The sequence below is a fragment of the Medicago sativa genome, chromosome 5, assembly GCF_051527215.1.
Source record: "Medicago sativa cultivar Bolivia chromosome 5, Bolivia_mono, whole genome shotgun sequence".
Classification (NCBI taxonomy): Eukaryota; Viridiplantae; Streptophyta; class Magnoliopsida; order Fabales; family Fabaceae; genus Medicago; species Medicago sativa.
In genome coordinates this window covers 18,867,719-18,885,269 of record NC_140753.1, presented here as the reverse complement: position 1 = coordinate 18,885,269, position 17,551 = coordinate 18,867,719, and the positions used below count along the sequence as shown (strand labels likewise).

The window sequence follows — 17,551 nt, the reverse complement described above, 5'->3', positions numbered from 1 at the left end:
TTTCTTCCATTTTTAACCTCATTAATTTAATTTTATTACATTTTTAATAAAAAAAACTACCCACAATCATATATAACTACCCACTTTTAGTGAGAAAAAAAAAAAACATAACTACCCACTTTTTATATTTAGGTGCAACCAGCATGTTGCACGTTATTACCATGCTCTATTTTTCTTATTACCTTGCGCTTAATTCATGTAATATATTTATAATCGAAAATAAAATATACAATAAATAGTGAAGCAAATGTTTAGTAAAAAAAATGTTAATTGAATTCATAAAACATATTTATCATTTTCAGGATGAAAGTAATTTGAAATAAATTTAAATATTTAAAAAGAAATAAATTAAGTAATTTTTTTATGTATATATTTTATAAAAAATAATAATTTCTTTTTATGTCATTTTATACTTATCAGCCACTAAAAAAAATTACTTATCAGCCACAATTCTTTTTCAAGAAACATTCCACTGCTTTTGCATTCTTTAATCCTTTTGGCATCATTCTCACTAAAAGGTGCAACATCCTTAGTGAAATCAGGAATTTGAAAAAGCTTCGGCAACAATTTGATCTAGCAGGAAACACAAACATAGGGTGTGTTTGGTAAAAAGAAGCTATAAGCTAGCTGATAGCTGATAAGCTAGCTGATAGCTGAAAAGCTAGCTGGTAGCTGATGGCTGATAGCTGATAGCTTATAGCTGAAAAGTTAGCTTATTAAAATAAAAAGTGTTTGGTAAAATTAGCTGTTCAAGTGGCTGATAAATATAAAATGACGTAAAAGGACAATCTTTTTTTTTATAAATCATATATACAATTTTTGTTAATTAATGTATTTCTTTTTAAATGTTTAAATTTATTTCAAAATATTTTCATCTCCCAAATGATAAATGTATTTATGAATTCAATTGAAATTTTTTATTTAACAAAACTTTCTTTTAATGAATTTTACTCTAAACTTTTATTGTAAATTTTATATAAAATTATTTATTATTGAATTAAGAGTATGTAAAAAAGAAAGTGAACAAGAAAATTTGAAAAAGATTGTGGGTAGTTTTTTTTAAACGTGGGCAATTGAATAAGAATGTGGGTAGTTTTTTTTAATTAAAATTAAATTAAACTATATTAATAAAAGGTTAAAATTGGAAGAAAATATAAAAAGCTACCAGCTATAAGCTAAAAAGCTACTTGAAATAGCTTCTCAAAAAACACTATAAGCTCATGAGAAAAGCTTGTTACCAAACACATCACGTTTTCATCTAATAAACTTATAAGCTAATCCAAGAAGCTATAAGCTAGCTTTTTTGTGTTACCAAACACAGCCATAAATTAGAGACAATGATTACCCTAAACCCTAAACAGAACATAGTAACACAATATGACGTTGAGTGCAATGTTGCAAGGTTCGAGGTCTGCAGCTATGTCCGTATTATCAATGCAAGTCACATGCTATCTATATACTCTTCCTCTCGTGTTCAAAAAAACTCAAACATCAACACCATTGCAGCAAAGGCTACGGTGCATAATCTTTATGCTGATGTCTAATTCAAAGATCGATTAATTCAGGAGTCCAATTCCACCGTTCACTTATAGAATTTTTTTTAAAACATCTTATTTTAAACTCTTATTTATGTCCGCATTAGAGCGTTGTTGAGGAATTGCGGAGACAAAAGACGTGTATCATGATTGGATTTGAGTTGAGTATGATCTCAATCCTTAAGCACTTCGCCCTTTCATACATTAGGTTTTGGGGTTGTGTAAATTTGGGTCGAGCATTGTCTCAATCCTTTAAGCACTTTACTAGGGACAATCTCTTCCCTTTCTAGCTATCACATTTCATCTTCTTTGATACCAATCCACCGGTCAGTCCAAACCCAAAGCTAAATAATATGAATTAGATTCGAGTAAGAAATACTGTCTAATTTTTTTTGACAAAATTAAAAGAAAATACTTTAATTTCACGTTTACAATATTCCTGCTGTTTATCTGAGAAAATAGTCCTCTAAATTTAATAAAAAAATGACATATTAAGGAGGAGAAGTGAATTTTGGCCTTAATGTAAAACATAGCTTTAAATATGTTTTTAAGCTTGATAAACCTTTATAAAGGTCAGACCACACTTTGAAGATTGTATGTTGTATGTCCAAAGGTCAGGCTCAGGTCAAATTTTTTTTATAGTAGGCTAGACTCAAGCCTTATAAACCCCTGCCTGACCTATTCCCACCAATGATATGGCCAAAGTAGTAAAAAAATTACGTACATATTTTTAATTTATTTTCAATTTTAAATAAATTTTGACATATAGTATTTGTACCCATCTTAATTTTTATTTTATTATTTATGGATACCAAAGACTAGAGCTATCCATTTTTTTTTTATTGCTACGTGTCTTCTGTCCCCACTCTAACTTACAATTTGGCACTTGTATTGTATCATATAGGCCTTTTTTTAGGAGAATCCCTAAGGAAATAGACTGCAGTGTTTTATTCTTTGTAATTTTGCTTAAACTAATGTAAGGTTTAGTGGTTTGATTAGTAGCTTGATTAATTGACACCACTGAATTGATGATTGAATAATATGAATATTTTTTCTTTTTCGAGACCAACAAAGACAGAAAAGCAGTAATCTAATTTAACGAGAATCAATTATTGATAATAGAGGGTATTTCTGACTTTTAAACGTGCGTGGTCTAATTATTCATTCCAAGGCTCTATCTCATTTGCTAGCAATTTGCTGTTACATTATATAATGACAAGAATGATGAGCAAAAAAAATCATACTACTAATATATCATTCTAAGAATATGGAGTCCCAGAGCTTCACTCAAGAGCAAGGGTTAGTCTAATTGCAGTTTTTTTTTTTTCCATCCTTTATTTCATCTTTACAGTTTATTAACATTTATTTGTAGCTCTTCTTTGTTTCATTTTCATACATTTTTCTTTTACTCCAAAATAATGCGCTCCATTTTTCATACCTGTCATAATTAACCAATAAGCTTTGTGTAGGAAAGTCCCAGCTCAAGATAAAAACTCAGGCCAGGGCTTGGGCAATGTGTTGTGCAAGACTGGTAAAGGTTGGACATGTGTTATAACTAGGACTGAAGGGCCTGATGCTGGCAAAGTTTTTGCTAAATGTGGTGAAAATTGCAACTGCACGCTGTATGTCAAAAACCACTCCTCTTATTATTATTTTAACTGCTAATTTAACAATTTGACAAGAAAGCTATCGTGATAAAAAAATATAACTCCAAGCAGTATTTGACATTTTAGTCAATCTGTTATAAATTTATAATGAGTCATTGAGAAAAGTGTGAAAGACTATATTAGGTTTTCACTCTTTATTTATTAGTTTTTAAAAAATATTTCATACTTATTTAATTATTTGTTTGTAATATGGTCCAACCATTGTTAAAATGATTGCACCATGACATGAAGATCTTACCTATTGAACTTTTACCTAATAAGTTGAACGATAAATTAATTCTAAACACAAAAGCCTTAAATCTCAATTTCATATTATAATTAATTCTTGACGTAAAATCAATTGACTCGATCACTCAAACAACTACAACTAATTTTATGCTTATAGAATTATTTTTGTCAAACTTTTATATATAATTCATTTTTGAAGATTTTTACTATATATTGCACATGTTTAAAATTCTAGATGTTATCAAACTCTTATGCAGTGATGGTGGAGCTGGGTCACCAGTTATTGAGAGTAGCAGTGACAATGGCAGTGAAACATTCTGCAAGTGTGGTGAAGGGTGGAGTTGTTCCATTTTCAAGACTGAAGGCCCTGGTGTAAACTCTGGCAAGGGCTTTGCTGAATGCACTCAACAGTATAACTGTGCTTGTAACTGTTGATTCTGATAGACCAATTGACCCCTACTATGCTATTGGTCTGTAAAAAAAATTGTACTAAATAAAGGGATTATTATCATTATTATGTGCCATCAGTTATGAAGTTGGTTTGCTACATGTTTGTAACTTAAGCAGCAGTGTGTATGTTTGGTTGTGTGATCGAAAAATAAATAAATTGGAATGCATTGTTTCACGTTAAAAACGAGTTGTATGTAAATGTTTATTTATCTTACGATATATTCGTGTAAAGATAAATTGATCATAAAAATTGTTCGTTGAGGTAAAAACTACAAAGTGTAACTTCTAGTTTAGAATAAATTATAAATGCAAAATCATTCCCACTCTAGGATATCCGAACTTAGTAGCTAGTTTTTAGTTCCCTCAGTTCATCTTTGAATAGGTATCCCAGTTAACTAGACAACCTGGAGGGACTTCCAGCCATATAGGAAAGAAAAGGTCTAGGGCCAGTACTCCCGGAACTCTGCTTATAGCAAAAGGGGGATCTGCTTTTTATGCAAAACTACTAGACAAAGAGTGAGCATAGACTCTTTTTATTGATATTTCCCTCGGGTGGCTGCTGAATAACTGCACAAGGTCTAACCTCTTTCCTCATATCCTCCTTAGCTTCACTCTCCCCATACTCCATCAACACAAAATTCATATGCCCAAAATACCCCTCCGCTTCTCCCCGTCACAATCTAGCATAGAACTCAGTGATACTCCCACACTTGTACATATGCTCTCAAGTCCTATATAATTCAGTTTTGGAGTATATCATAAACTTTGCATTAGAAGGGACATAATAGTAAAACCCGCGCTTCAGAGAGGAGAAAGAGTAAGTGTTTGCGCATGCAATGATGCCTATCAGCTATATATCCTTTATTTTCTTTATGAGGTTGTTTAATAGGTTGGATATCTATAGATAAAACATATCCGATTAGAGATGTTTAAGAGGTGATTTTTAAGGGGATGAATGATACACGACTTCACATAGAAAGCGTGCTTTTAGAAATCGTGGTTGAGTGTTACACTATCCTACAAAGTCAGTTTGTGAGGTGATGATTGCTCCCAACTATAAACACATTGTTAGGTATCTCTTATCCGACATGAGACTATTTAACAATAACAATGTCATGTTTTTAGTCATGAATGTTGTGTTTATAAAAATTGGTTTTGTCATCCAAAAAAATCTAGCGGCGCAACATGTTGTTTGTTTGCCTTCTATTCATGTGTAATTGATTTTTATATATATAATTCTATTGAAAATGATTTTATATGATAAATAATTGAAATAGCATAAATGAGATATTATCCACACTTTTTTTAAGATCCATTCTCACAAATAAATGAGATGCTTAACTGAGACATTCTTGCTCACTTAAAAAAATTTCCACAATGATTGTATCTAATAGGTACCAAATCTTAATAGGGTGCGTTTGGTTTGCAAAACAGTTAGTACTAGACAGAACAGTGCAAGATAGAATAGCACAACACAAGGTAGAACAACACATGACAAATTTTTTATATGATTGAATTTATTTTTTTGTTTTATACGATTTTTGGGGACGATATGCTATTTTGGTATTTTAGACAACTTGTACGTGTGACAAAAAGTTGTGCTGTGGTTTGGTGAGGGACAAAAATATCAGTTTTTGTCCTGTCTCTTGCCTCCAGTTTGTCATGTACCTGAAACAGTTTTACAAATCAAACACAGGACAACTTGAGTTGTTTTGTCATGTGCTTCATTTTTTAGCAAATCAAACACACCCTATAGAGTAAGACTTTATTGGTGTAGATGGTCTTACTTTTTTTTTTTTTTTTTTTAGAGGATGGGCACCTGGTTATCTTGTTAGGCCATTTTTTGAGGTGAAGCCCCTCGGAAAAGGACATTGGACGGTAGTGTTTTATTCCTTTTTGTTTTTTGCTTAAAATAATACAATTTGGTGAGAGTCTTTTTTTAGGGGACTTCGGTGTGAGTAGTACGAGTAAAAATCCTCATTAATTCCTGAATTACGTGCAATTAAAAAAAAGAAAAATTGTAAAATTTTACATTGAAAAAGTTGTGTTTTTAATGCTTCAATGTGTAGAATAGACAATTTTCAATATAAAGTTAGCATTTTTCTATCTTTTATTTACGTTAAAACTATAGTTTAGATAGACACTCTATTTCTTTTAAAAAATGAAGAGGTTTCCAACCCGAACTCAAGTTGTACGCCACTCACTTGGTGATGATGATGTTTTTTTTTCTTCTTTTGAAAGGTGGTGATGATAATGGTATGTATATTAATAAATGGAATATTTGTTTTGAGGGGTAATAAATCGATTATTAAAAACAATACATGCCTTGTATATTGATTTTGAGCAAATTCAGCAAGGGTATCTAATGGCATGTTTGGTAACGCGCACAAACAACCAATCTCGCGTTACGATGCCGTTCTCATCGCAATTTTATTAAGTTTCTTATTTGAGCTTTACACTAAACGCAAGGCTGCGTTTACATCCCCGCTGCACCAAACACCGGCTAAGTGGATTTAATAGAAGTATGAATCTATTATTATTATTTTCTCTTTATTCAAGAAACTTGATGCGACAAACGATATCATACAAATTGTAAAAGTAACTGAAATAAAATATGATATCATTGTTAATGTTTGGTTTTTTTTTTTTTTTTGAGGAATTGTTAATGTTTGGTTAACAAGTGATTATCATGTCATTAATATAAGAAACCATAATTTTTTGCTATTAGAACAAAATAAGTATCAATTGCATAAATATGATGTAGCATTCTAAAGACCATTTATTAGTAGTGTATAGGGATGGGAATAGGCCAGGCCGGCCTACAGGGGCCTACGGCCTAGCCTACGACAGGCCAGGTCAGGCTAGGCTTTTTTTTTAAATAGAGAAGGCCTAGGCTTTTTTTTAAGCCTATTTAGCTTAAAAGGCCAGGCCACAGGCCTCTCAAAAAGCCTCTTAAGCCTATTAGGCCGGCCTATTTAAGTAATATGAATATTATTATTTATTATTATATTCTATTTTGTACTTTGAATTAAAATATAAATTTGTAAACTTTTTCAATAATTTAAGCTGTATTAGTATACATTAATTTTTTGCATATATAAATGTATTATTATAAAGTAGAATAGAAATATGATACAATATATAGTCGAATTCCCTAAAACTTCATGTTGATTATCAAAAGAGAGTTTAATATAATTGAACTATCAGTTCGCTAGTCCATTTTAACTTAGATCACATTGCTTATTTAAAGATGTTCATAAGATATAGGCTTTTAAACAGGCTAGTAGGCCGTATCAGGCTTTGAGAAGGCCAGGCTCAGGCCTAAAAAGTAGGCCTATGACAGGCCGCAGGCCAGACTTAGGCTTTAAAAAAATATGGCAGGCCAGGCTTAGGCCTTGTAAAGCCTAGCTCGGCCTAGCCTATTCTCATCCCTAGTAGTGTATAAAAAGCAGCAGTATTTTTCAATCTAGGTTCAATTATTGAGAAAGAGGCTGTTTATGACTTTAAACATGGTCCAATTATTCATGATAGAGGGAAGTTCCGACTTTTCAAGGCTCTACCTCATTCACTAGTTGATACATTATATAATGACAAAATTGATAAGCAAAAGAAATCATACTACTCATATCATTGTGAGAATATGGAGTCCCAAAGCTGCACTCAAGAGCAAGGGTCAGTTTAATTAAGTTTCATTTTTCATCCTTATTTCATCTATATAGTTTTATTCATTAATATTAATTTGTAGCACCAATACTCTTCATGTTCCATTTTCAAGCATAAATAAATCATAGTTAAACCAATAAGCTTTGTGCAGGAAAGTGATAGTTCAAGACAAAAACTCAGGCCTGGGTTTGGGCAATGTGTTGTGCAAGACTGGTAAAGGTTGGACATGTGTTATAACTAGGACTACTGGACCTGATGCTGGCAAAGTTTTTGTTAAATGCGGTGAAAATTGCACCTGCACACTGTATGTCACACACAGCTCCTTTTGCCTATTTTAATTTTACTACCATCGAAATGATTTTGATCAAAATGAGTTTAATGTAAAGTGATTAATAATATTTTTCAAAATCGAATGAATTGGTTGGTTCAACTGGTTAATCGAGAATCAACTAGTTCCTCAATCGATTTGATCCTTGTTACTTTGCAGTTTCATTTTTTAGATTGAATTGGGTTATAATTCAATTGTTGTCAGCGCAACTAATTGTCATTTTAGGTTTTTATTTCATTCTTTTACTTATTCATTTAGTTGTAATCCGATTCAACTATTGTTACAACATAAGTCTTACCGATTTGAACCAGAGTCCTATTGTTTTTCAGAATTAACTCTTGAGATAAAATCGGTTCGACTTGAGACCATTCAAATATGCCACAAATCTAGGCTTATATTTAAAGAAATATAATTCATTTTTGGAAGAATTTTACCATATATATTGCACTGCTAGATGTTGACAAACTCTTGTGCATGCAGTGATGATGGAGCTGTGACACCTGAAATTGAGAGTAGCAGTGACAATGGCAGTGAAACATTCTGCAAGTGTGGTGAAGGATGGAGTTGTTCCATTTTTAGGACTGAAGGCCCTGATGCAGATTCAGGCAAGGGATTTGCTGATTGCACTCAAGAGTATAACTGTGCTTGTAAATGTTGATGACCAAATTGTCCCTAGAGAAGTGATTCACTAAGGGACTTTCAAGTTAATAAAATATCAAGGTTAATTAAATTGTACTAAATTTGGTTTATCATCGGTATTATGTGTGATCGGCTATGAATTTGGTTTGCTACATGATTGTAATTAGTAATGTGTTTGGTTTGATCATGTTCTTGTAATGCAATAGTATGTGTTTGGTTTGATCTTGTAATGCAGTGCAGACACCTCTGTTGTCTCTTAAAATTTCAAATTTGATTCCTTGTTAGTATTAGTTTTTTTTTCTTTTCACAATTATAAGAACAGTCTGAAGCATGGTCAAGAAGTTTTTGTTAACTAATTTAAGAATTAAGAAATTACTGGTTAGCATAATATTGATGATAATCGCTATTTTGACAAGTCTTTAACTTGTGTTTTCAATATTTTTTTTTATAGATATCTTAAACAATGCTAACACTAGTTAGCATGATCCGTTAAGAAATGAGGATGATCTCTAGTATTTAGTGGAAGAAATATTTTGTACCATTTCAACATTTTAATTTGTTTTTGAAATTAAGGTTAATAGGTATTATGAATCTATTATCTAGTTTGAACACTACTTTTTAGAGCAAAGACTCTTTCTAATCACCAACAAAAAAATGTACGTCTTCGGAAAGGGAAAAAAACACTGATCAAACAACAGCTACAACAAAAACTATTTTAAGTGTTCAAATTTTTGTTAAAACTTATGTGTTCGATTGAACTTTTGAACTCTCAAATGACTAAAATGAGTCTTTTCTTTTAGATATCAAAGATTTTACAGACAATTGCACAAAAAAAAAGCATATAGGACTCAAATGTCCCTTTGAGACCATTCTTGAATCATCCTTTAGGAAAGATTTCAAATTTGCAGCATGAGTTTGTATTTTCGTAAGAAGTTAATACTTAATACGTGTAACATAGCAAAAAAAAAACATGTATTTTTATGAAAAAACAGATCAAATTTTATCAAACACCACAAACTCAAGTACAAAACATGTTTAGATTAGAGATCCAAAGTCATTATAAAATAGCTATTGTGTGCAGTATACATTTAACTGGCCTGGCACACAAAATTAAACATAAATTAATATCTATGGCTCATACTGACTGCAGCTGAATGTTGTATCTATTGATTGCATAATATTAAAGCTAAACGATATGCAAATGCATAATATTATCAGAGCAAAATGTATACCATGACATAACCAGGGCATGAAAGCATATGTTTGAATCAATTTCAAATATTAAAGCAGAAAGATAAATAGGAAACACAGTACTTAATCACATAAATCATTGATAGCACAAGATGAAAACAACATAAACCAATAACAAAAGAAGTACTATAAAGACTAAACATAGAAGAATGCCACAAGATTCAACTCATAGTACAACAACATAGAATATATACAATCATCTATGAAGCAAAATACTCCTCAAATTAAACATGTCCCGATGTCGGATACCATATGTGTCTGACACCAACGCATATAATTACATTGAATTATATCATTTTCTTAAATTATTATGTGCGTCAATATATTTATGTCATGTCTTGTGTTTGTGACTGTGCTTCATAGACATTCATACATAATCCATATATACATAAAATTCTTATAAAATGATTACAACATGTTGATATATTGTTCATACGATGAACACAAAACATAAACTAACGACTTACAAAATCAAGAATACTGTTTCTACAGCCAGGTCTATCATCTTTCCTCACATACTCCCTCGCATCATTCTCTCCATACTCAACCAACCCAACCTCACCCTTCATCTTCCACAGCTTCTCCCCAAAATTTCTATGCCCAAAATACCCCTCCGCCTCCACCTTCTCCCCGCCCTCCGCCACAACCACCACCGGTACCCTCTCATAAAACCCAGCTCCCACACCTTCAAATTCATCCAACCTAACCACAGCGTCATCTGAAACCGCGTAAACTTCTCCCTTCACCCGATTACCCGACCCGGGTAGGTTGATCAGGTATGGTATTCCGTGGGGTCCAATCACCAGAGGATACGGTTTCTGTGTGGAGTATGTATTCTTGAAAACGGCGTCGTCTTTGGTTTTGAGATCTTCCATTAAACCGTGGTTGGGGAATCCTTGTTTCAATGTTCCGTATGCGAAGATCAAGTGCGCTTTCGCTTTCGCCATTGTTTCTCTCTTTCTTTCTCATTTGCAGTGTCGCGCGATTCTGCATATTCATCTGTTTATTTTCGTTTTCAAGGCCCATGGGCTTTCGCCTCAAAAGGACAAAGGAAGAAAATTGTTAAATGTACCACCAACAATCTATTGGATACTCCAATATCTATTTTTACGGTGAAGAAAAAATGTGAACCAAAAAAATATGGTTTTTACTATAGATAATTAAAAAAGAATCAAGCTTATGGTTTATATAATGAAGAAAAATATTTATGAATTAATGTTGTTTGTTGAATATTTTAGATCAAGATTGTTTTTGGAGAGTGCAATTATCAAAAAGAGTTTGAACGTGTTACATGTGTATGAAAATTGCAAAATGTTAAAAGTAAACGTAAAGGTGAAAGAAATAAATAGTTGTTTCAAGTTGAAAAGTTCTCACCGTGGAGCCAAGCAAGCACTTAGAATGATAACAAGTTAACAATAATACACACTAACCTCGAAGACATGATAACAAGTTTAGTTTCTCCAAAGAAATATATGGATGTTGAACTTTAAACAATGTGACTAAGTTTTAAACTAATGATTTGCTTGATGATGATAAGGGGCGGATATGTGTAAGGCTGATTGTGGCTATTGCCACACCAGCCCAATCCATATATATATATATATATATATATATATATATATATATATATATATATATATATATATATATATATATATTATACAGAGCATAATTATATAATATATATGTTCTGTTTTGAAGCATGACAGACATAACTCTTAACTTTTGCGTTTTTTTGATTTTTTTTTTCATGATAATATAAACAACATACATAAATAAATTTACTTGTAAAAATAAAGTCAGTGGGAATCAAACTTGTGAACTCCAAACACATTAACTTGATTACCTTCAACTAAGCTATAATGCTTGCTATATTATTATTTTGTGTGTGAGGGGTAACCTTGGCGCAACTGGTAAAGTTGTTGTCATGTGACTGAAAGGTCACGGGTTCAAGTCCTGGAAACAGCCTCTTGTTGTAAAACAGGGTAAGGCTGCATACAATAGGCATACAATACACCAAATGGTGGGACCCCTTCCCGGACCCTGCATATGCGGGAGCTCTAGTGCACCGGGTTGCCCTTTTTGATTATTATTTTGTGTGTGTGTGTGTGTGTGTGTTGGGGGGGGGGGCACGCGCTAGCGCACGTGCGTGCGCTCTAAGATATATAAATATATATTAAGATTTTGCAGTTTACATTGTATATTATCTATAAATGATTGACGATTTGTTATGATTAATACATATGTTGTTATTTTTGTAACCTATTTCGCCCAAATTTTAGTCTTACTTCCATAAAAAAATAACAATTAGCCCAACTAATAATTCAATCACAATTATCATGAAAAAATCATAAAAAAAACGCAAAAGTTAAGAGTTATGTCATGTCATGAAAAAATCATAAAAAAAGCGCAAAAGTTAAGAGTTATGCAAGTAATAAAGGTTTTTCATATTAGAATTTAGTAGGGCTATACTAGCTAGCTAATATTATCACATGAAGTTTGGAAGATTTTGCTATCTAAAGTTGAAGTTTTATCCCAATGCTTCATCAATAAAATTCTACAATAAAGAAATTCTACACTAATCATCTTCCTCTTCTTCTTTTATTCTTCTTCGTCAAAACACCTTGTCCACAATGTAATCCTGCAAATTTGAAAGAAAAAAAAACACAATTAAATACAAAAAATTACCAAGGCAAAATTAACACAATGAGTGCAAAATTAAAAACAGAAAATTACCAAGGTAGCTGTCACTGCATAGTTTATGACAGCATTGGCAACTTCTTTGCCAAAACTATGAAACCATCCTTGGATGGTTTCAATGGTGATCGGAGTGGTGGTTGTCGTCGACGGAATCACATCCGGAGTAACCTTCAACACCACATGTTGTGGGGTGGTGTTCTCGACCACCACTTCAGAGGAGGAGGAGGAGGAGGCAGCAATGCTTTTACTTGGTTATGAAGGCATGTTTGAAAATTTTGAAATTTTTTAAGTGTCAGCGGGTGTTCTGTTGTTCTGAGTGTTCTAAGCATGTGCATGTATTTATAGTGAGAATCTAATGTTCAGATTATGTTAGGAACAAGTGTAAATTGCTAGGTAGCATTTGATTGATGAACACACGCGTGAGGGACAGAATGGCAGAAATTGCTCGGTTCAAAATGGAATAAGCTACATTTGGTTGGAAACAAGACAAATGAATAATGGGGTTGCTAATGTGTGTGTTTAAATGCAAAAGAATGGCAGAGAATCATATATGAGCATGGTGGAATAAGAGGTGTTCATGACTCATGAGAATGACATGTAGAAAAAAACGAGTTCATAAAATAAAATGGGAAGATTCAAAGGAGAATGGCAGGAATTCATTTTGATAAAAGAGGAATTATGTAAGAATTGGTGGCCAATTCAACGTGATTGTTCAGTTTGACTCATTTCCCTGCTCCTGCGTTTTCTGTTCTTAGTGCGTTTTTTGTTCAATCTCATGGTTAGAGATCAAGAGTCATTGGGCCTAAATGGTTGCAAGCCCAGTTTTTTTTTTTTTTTATGAAGGTAGATATTTAAAGCAAATGATAGTGTGCTATCTCTACGATTCCTCATAGAAAGTGGATTTGTGTGTGTTTTTTTTAAATTATGTTCTTGAGTTCTAATGTTAATAAAAAAAATTATTATCTTTCTTTTTATCGTCAAATCAAGCAAAACATTGAATAAAATCTACTTTTGCATCGGTTCGAACTAAAATAAAAGCTTTAGCATTACTTACTACTAGAACGCCGACCCGTGCATCGCACGGGTCTCACGGGGTTAGCTTTATGGGTTAAGCTTTAGTAAGTAAGATGTTTCGGAAAATAGAAGAGATAAATATGAAATAATTGTTTCGGAAAATAGAAGATCTAAATATGAAATAGTTGTTTCGGAAAATAGAAGAGATAAATATGAAATATGATCAATGGCTAAAATTGAATGGCGCCTAAATGTGCAAGATCCAATGAATTAGAAAAGTGGAGTGAAAATGGGGGGAAAATATTAGGGTTAGGGTTAGCTTTAGGGGTTAAGCTTTAGTAAGTAAGATGTTTCGAAAAATAGAAGAGATAAATATGAAATAGTTATTTCGAAAAATAGAAGAGATAAATATGAAATAGTTGTTTCGGAAAATAGAAGAGATAAATATGAAATAGTTGTTTCGGAAAATAGAAGATATAAATATGAAATATGATCAATGGCTAAAATTGAATGGCGCCTAAATGTTCAAGATCCAATGGCTTAGAAAAGTGAAGGGAAAAATGGGGGGAAAATATTAGGGTTAGGGTTAGCTTTAGGGGTTAAGCTTTAGTAAGTAAGATATATGTTTGAGGGATTAGTAGCAAGTTACTAGTACTACTTGCTTGGTTAAAAAGAAATTAAAAGATAATGGTGAATTTCATTTCATGTCTTAATCAAAATGGTTTTTTATGTCACGTTGCTTTCACATTTTATTTTTTTTAATATTTTTTAAATTGAATTGTTTTATTTGACATAAATATCTCAACAAACAACATTCAGTAAGGAACAATTTCACTAATGGATCAAAATCAGGAACAACAAACAGAAACTCTTAACAATTTAGTTAAAATTTGTAACGTGTTCAATATTTTGTTGGGGCTTGTTGCCTCTAAAGAAGACAACCAATCTGTTCCAGATGACGCTAATAATTTGATAAAATATACCTTTTTAACAGGTTGTTGTTACATGGGCACAATTAATTGTTGTTTGGCAACAAAATTAATGATAAAAAAAATGTAACATTAAGATTATATCCACATTATATTACGTTACTGGGTTAGCATTCATCACCTCCTGTGCGATGTTAACCGTAACGGTAAGTTACTTTACGAGATCGAAGTTTCCGGAGTCGGATACTTCGATCTATTCTTACGTTTTTTGTGCACTTTTTGTGATGACAGTTGGCTTCAATGTCGCTTTTAGGCTATATTTGAAAAGAAAAAAAAAGGTTTACTTCACTAATATAACTTTAGCAGTAGACAGTTATAATATAAGAGTTGAGGACAAAATATAACTATAGCAGTAGACAGTTATGCTTCTTTTCCGCATTGAAACAGATATGCTTCTTTTCCTAATATATATGTATAATTAGCTCATTTTCAGTTTTTATGTATATATATCTGAGAGATAAGTTTTTTTTTGTTCTATTATAATCAGGGGCGGATCTGTGTGAGGCTGAGTGTGGCTATTGCCACACCAGACCAGCCCATACTTTTATTTTTATTTTTATACAGTGCATAATTATATAATATATATGTTCTATTTTGAAACATGACATGACATAACTCTTAACTTTTGTGTTTTTTTTTATAATTTTTTCATGATAATATAAACAACATACATAAATAAATGAGAAATGCTAGGGTCACACCCACTAACACTCTCTTTTAACACACCCAATAAAAATAAGCCATGTGTCCCATTTTTTTAATTCAATTTACCTGTTACTTACTCATCCTGTTGTTTGATTTTTTTTTTTTTGAGAGAAAAAAGAAAAAGAAAAAGAAAAAGAAGAAGTGTATTGCAGTTTGGATCTGAATCGCAAAAATTATTGCTCAATTGCCAGCAATATCTATGTATTGCAGTTTGATTCAATTTAACACTTGAGGCACTTTACAGAATATATAAAAACCTAGATGCAGTGCTCTCTCTCTCGTTTCACAGAAACAATGAACGGCGGTGGTGGCGGGATCTAGGATTCCGATCCAAAAAATGTACAGAAAATCATCCACAATATCATAAAATTTCAAAAAACAGCAATCCAAAGGAAATCTACTCTACCTTAAATAATGTTACATGGATCGCAATGAAACTGCTAAAAATTGTCTGTTCTTTTTCTTTTAGAAACAGGATGAGGAGGTAACAAGTAAATTGAATTAAAAAAATGGGACACATGGCTGATTTTTATTGGGTGTGGTAAAAGAGAGTGTTACTGGGTGTGACCCTAGCATTTCTCTAAATAAATTTACTTGTATAAATAAACTCAGCGAGAATCAAACTTGTGAACTCCAAACACATTAACTTGATTACCTTCCACTAAGCTATAATGTTTGCTATATTATTTTTTTGTAACTTCGATATATATATATATATATATATATATATATATATATATATATATATATATATATATGTGTGTGTGTGTGTGTGTGTGCGCGCGCGCGCGCGTTAGCGCACGTGCGTGCGCTCTAAGATATATAAATATACATTAAGATTTTGCAGCTTACGTTGTGTATTATCTATAAATAATTGACGATTTGTTATGATTAATACATATGTTGTTATTTTTGTAATCTATTTCGCACAAATTTTAGTCTTACTTCCTTCAAAAAAGAAAAAAAACTAGCCCCACTAATAATTCAATCACAGATCAGCCCCTGATGATGATTTGTCTTATAACTGGTATAAAGGATCGGAGTTGTGAAGATTATATCATACGGTGTCCTTAGAGCAAAAGATCGTAACGTTCCAAAAAAACCTAGGAATTTGTTGACGAGAAAATCTATATATCCTCTCAACAATTGAACTCGATTATCAATCTAGGATCCAAGTTTTATTATTAAGAGGTTCTTAGTTGATAAGTTTAAAGCCTTAGGTGTTAGTTTGCATTGCCGTTAAAAAAAAGTGTTTTTTGCATTGCAAGAAATGCTTGAATAAGAAATTGCGATGAAAAATGTAAAGGATCGGAGTTCTGAAGATCATATCATATGGCATTATTATTACAAGTAAAATTGAGTTACATATATCGTTCGAATCATATAGCTAGTAAGATGTTTATCCTACAAGGTCGGATAGACAATTATTTATGGAACCAAAATGAACTTTTTGCATCGATTGTGATCTACTTCTTTTAAATTTTTCTTCCGTACACTTTCGAAATGGTATTTATTTTAAATTTTTTGACAAATTCAATCAATATTTTTATAGTATTCTTAAAATTAAAAATACATTAATGATAAAATTTCATTTATCATTCTCTACAAAAACAAACTCTCAAAAAATGGAAAAGATTTTACTATTTTTTCCTCCGCTCCCCTTCCTCTAGATCCTCCTCTCCATTCTCTCCCTCCAAACTCACAAAAAAAGTCGTAGTATTCACATCTTCTAGTGCACATAATACTCACACATAAGAAGTTTCCCATAATATATTTGATCATATAATAACTTTCAAAGGAACTTGTAAAATTTAAGGGGACCATGGCAGCTACCAGTCCCCCCTCTCCCTCTTGCTGCTAGCCCTATACGATGCTATGTTGCCCAAACTAGAACAAGCTAAAATTAGTGAAGTGAAACAAATTTGGTTTATGAATCATTGCATTCGGCAGAACAGTGAAATAGTCCTGTCTGTCATAATAGAGACATGCATGATACTGATTTTTCATAGATATAGTGTCTTGTTGAAAATATACGTCACACAAGCCAAACAAGTACCATAGTGTTTCAGTAATCTACTGCTCTTAATGTATGGTGATTAAGGCAAGCACGCGTACACAAATGTTGATGTTAGAAAAGGATTGAAATGCTTTTAGAATGAGGATAATAACGCTTCAACAACACACCCTTCTGTTTCTTCTTCTTATATCTTAAATAAGTAATAGTAATCTTGATTCTTGTATGATTTGATGGCACGACAGAATAATTATTGAGCTTAAGTGCTAAGATTTGATCTCTGATGTTGCCGTTAATTTTGCTTAGAAATTTTGTTTGTTTTCTTGTACAGTGGAACACGTCTGTTTGTACACTAATTAACTAGTGAC

The 17,551-nt window shown here is 32.1% G+C and overlaps 2 protein-coding genes and 1 pseudogene across 2 annotated transcripts; 2 read left to right on the top strand and 1 right to left on the bottom strand.

Moving 5' to 3' along the window:
* The first annotated feature begins 2,775 nt into the window (after positions 1-2,775).
* On the top strand, positions 2,776-4,064 carry LOC146920771 (uncharacterized). Its single transcript, XM_085714215.1, has 3 exons — positions 2,776-2,834; positions 3,005-3,157; positions 3,688-4,064. The coding sequence occupies exons 1-3, from the start codon at positions 2,803-2,805 to the stop codon at positions 3,863-3,865; spliced, it is 363 nt and encodes a 120-aa protein (XP_085570341.1). The 5' UTR covers positions 2,776-2,802; the 3' UTR covers positions 3,866-4,064.
* Positions 4,065-7,495: 3,431 nt separating this feature from the next.
* On the top strand, positions 7,496-8,794 carry LOC146920770 (uncharacterized). Its single transcript, XM_085714214.1, has 3 exons — positions 7,496-7,552; positions 7,695-7,847; positions 8,352-8,794. The coding sequence occupies exons 1-3, from the start codon at positions 7,521-7,523 to the stop codon at positions 8,527-8,529; spliced, it is 363 nt and encodes a 120-aa protein (XP_085570340.1). The 5' UTR covers positions 7,496-7,520; the 3' UTR covers positions 8,530-8,794.
* A 1,244-nt stretch (positions 8,795-10,038) lies between these two features.
* Positions 10,039-10,743, bottom strand: LOC146920769 (putative gamma-glutamylcyclotransferase At3g02910 pseudogene; annotated as a pseudogene).
* Between the last annotated feature and the right edge of the window lie 6,808 nt (positions 10,744-17,551).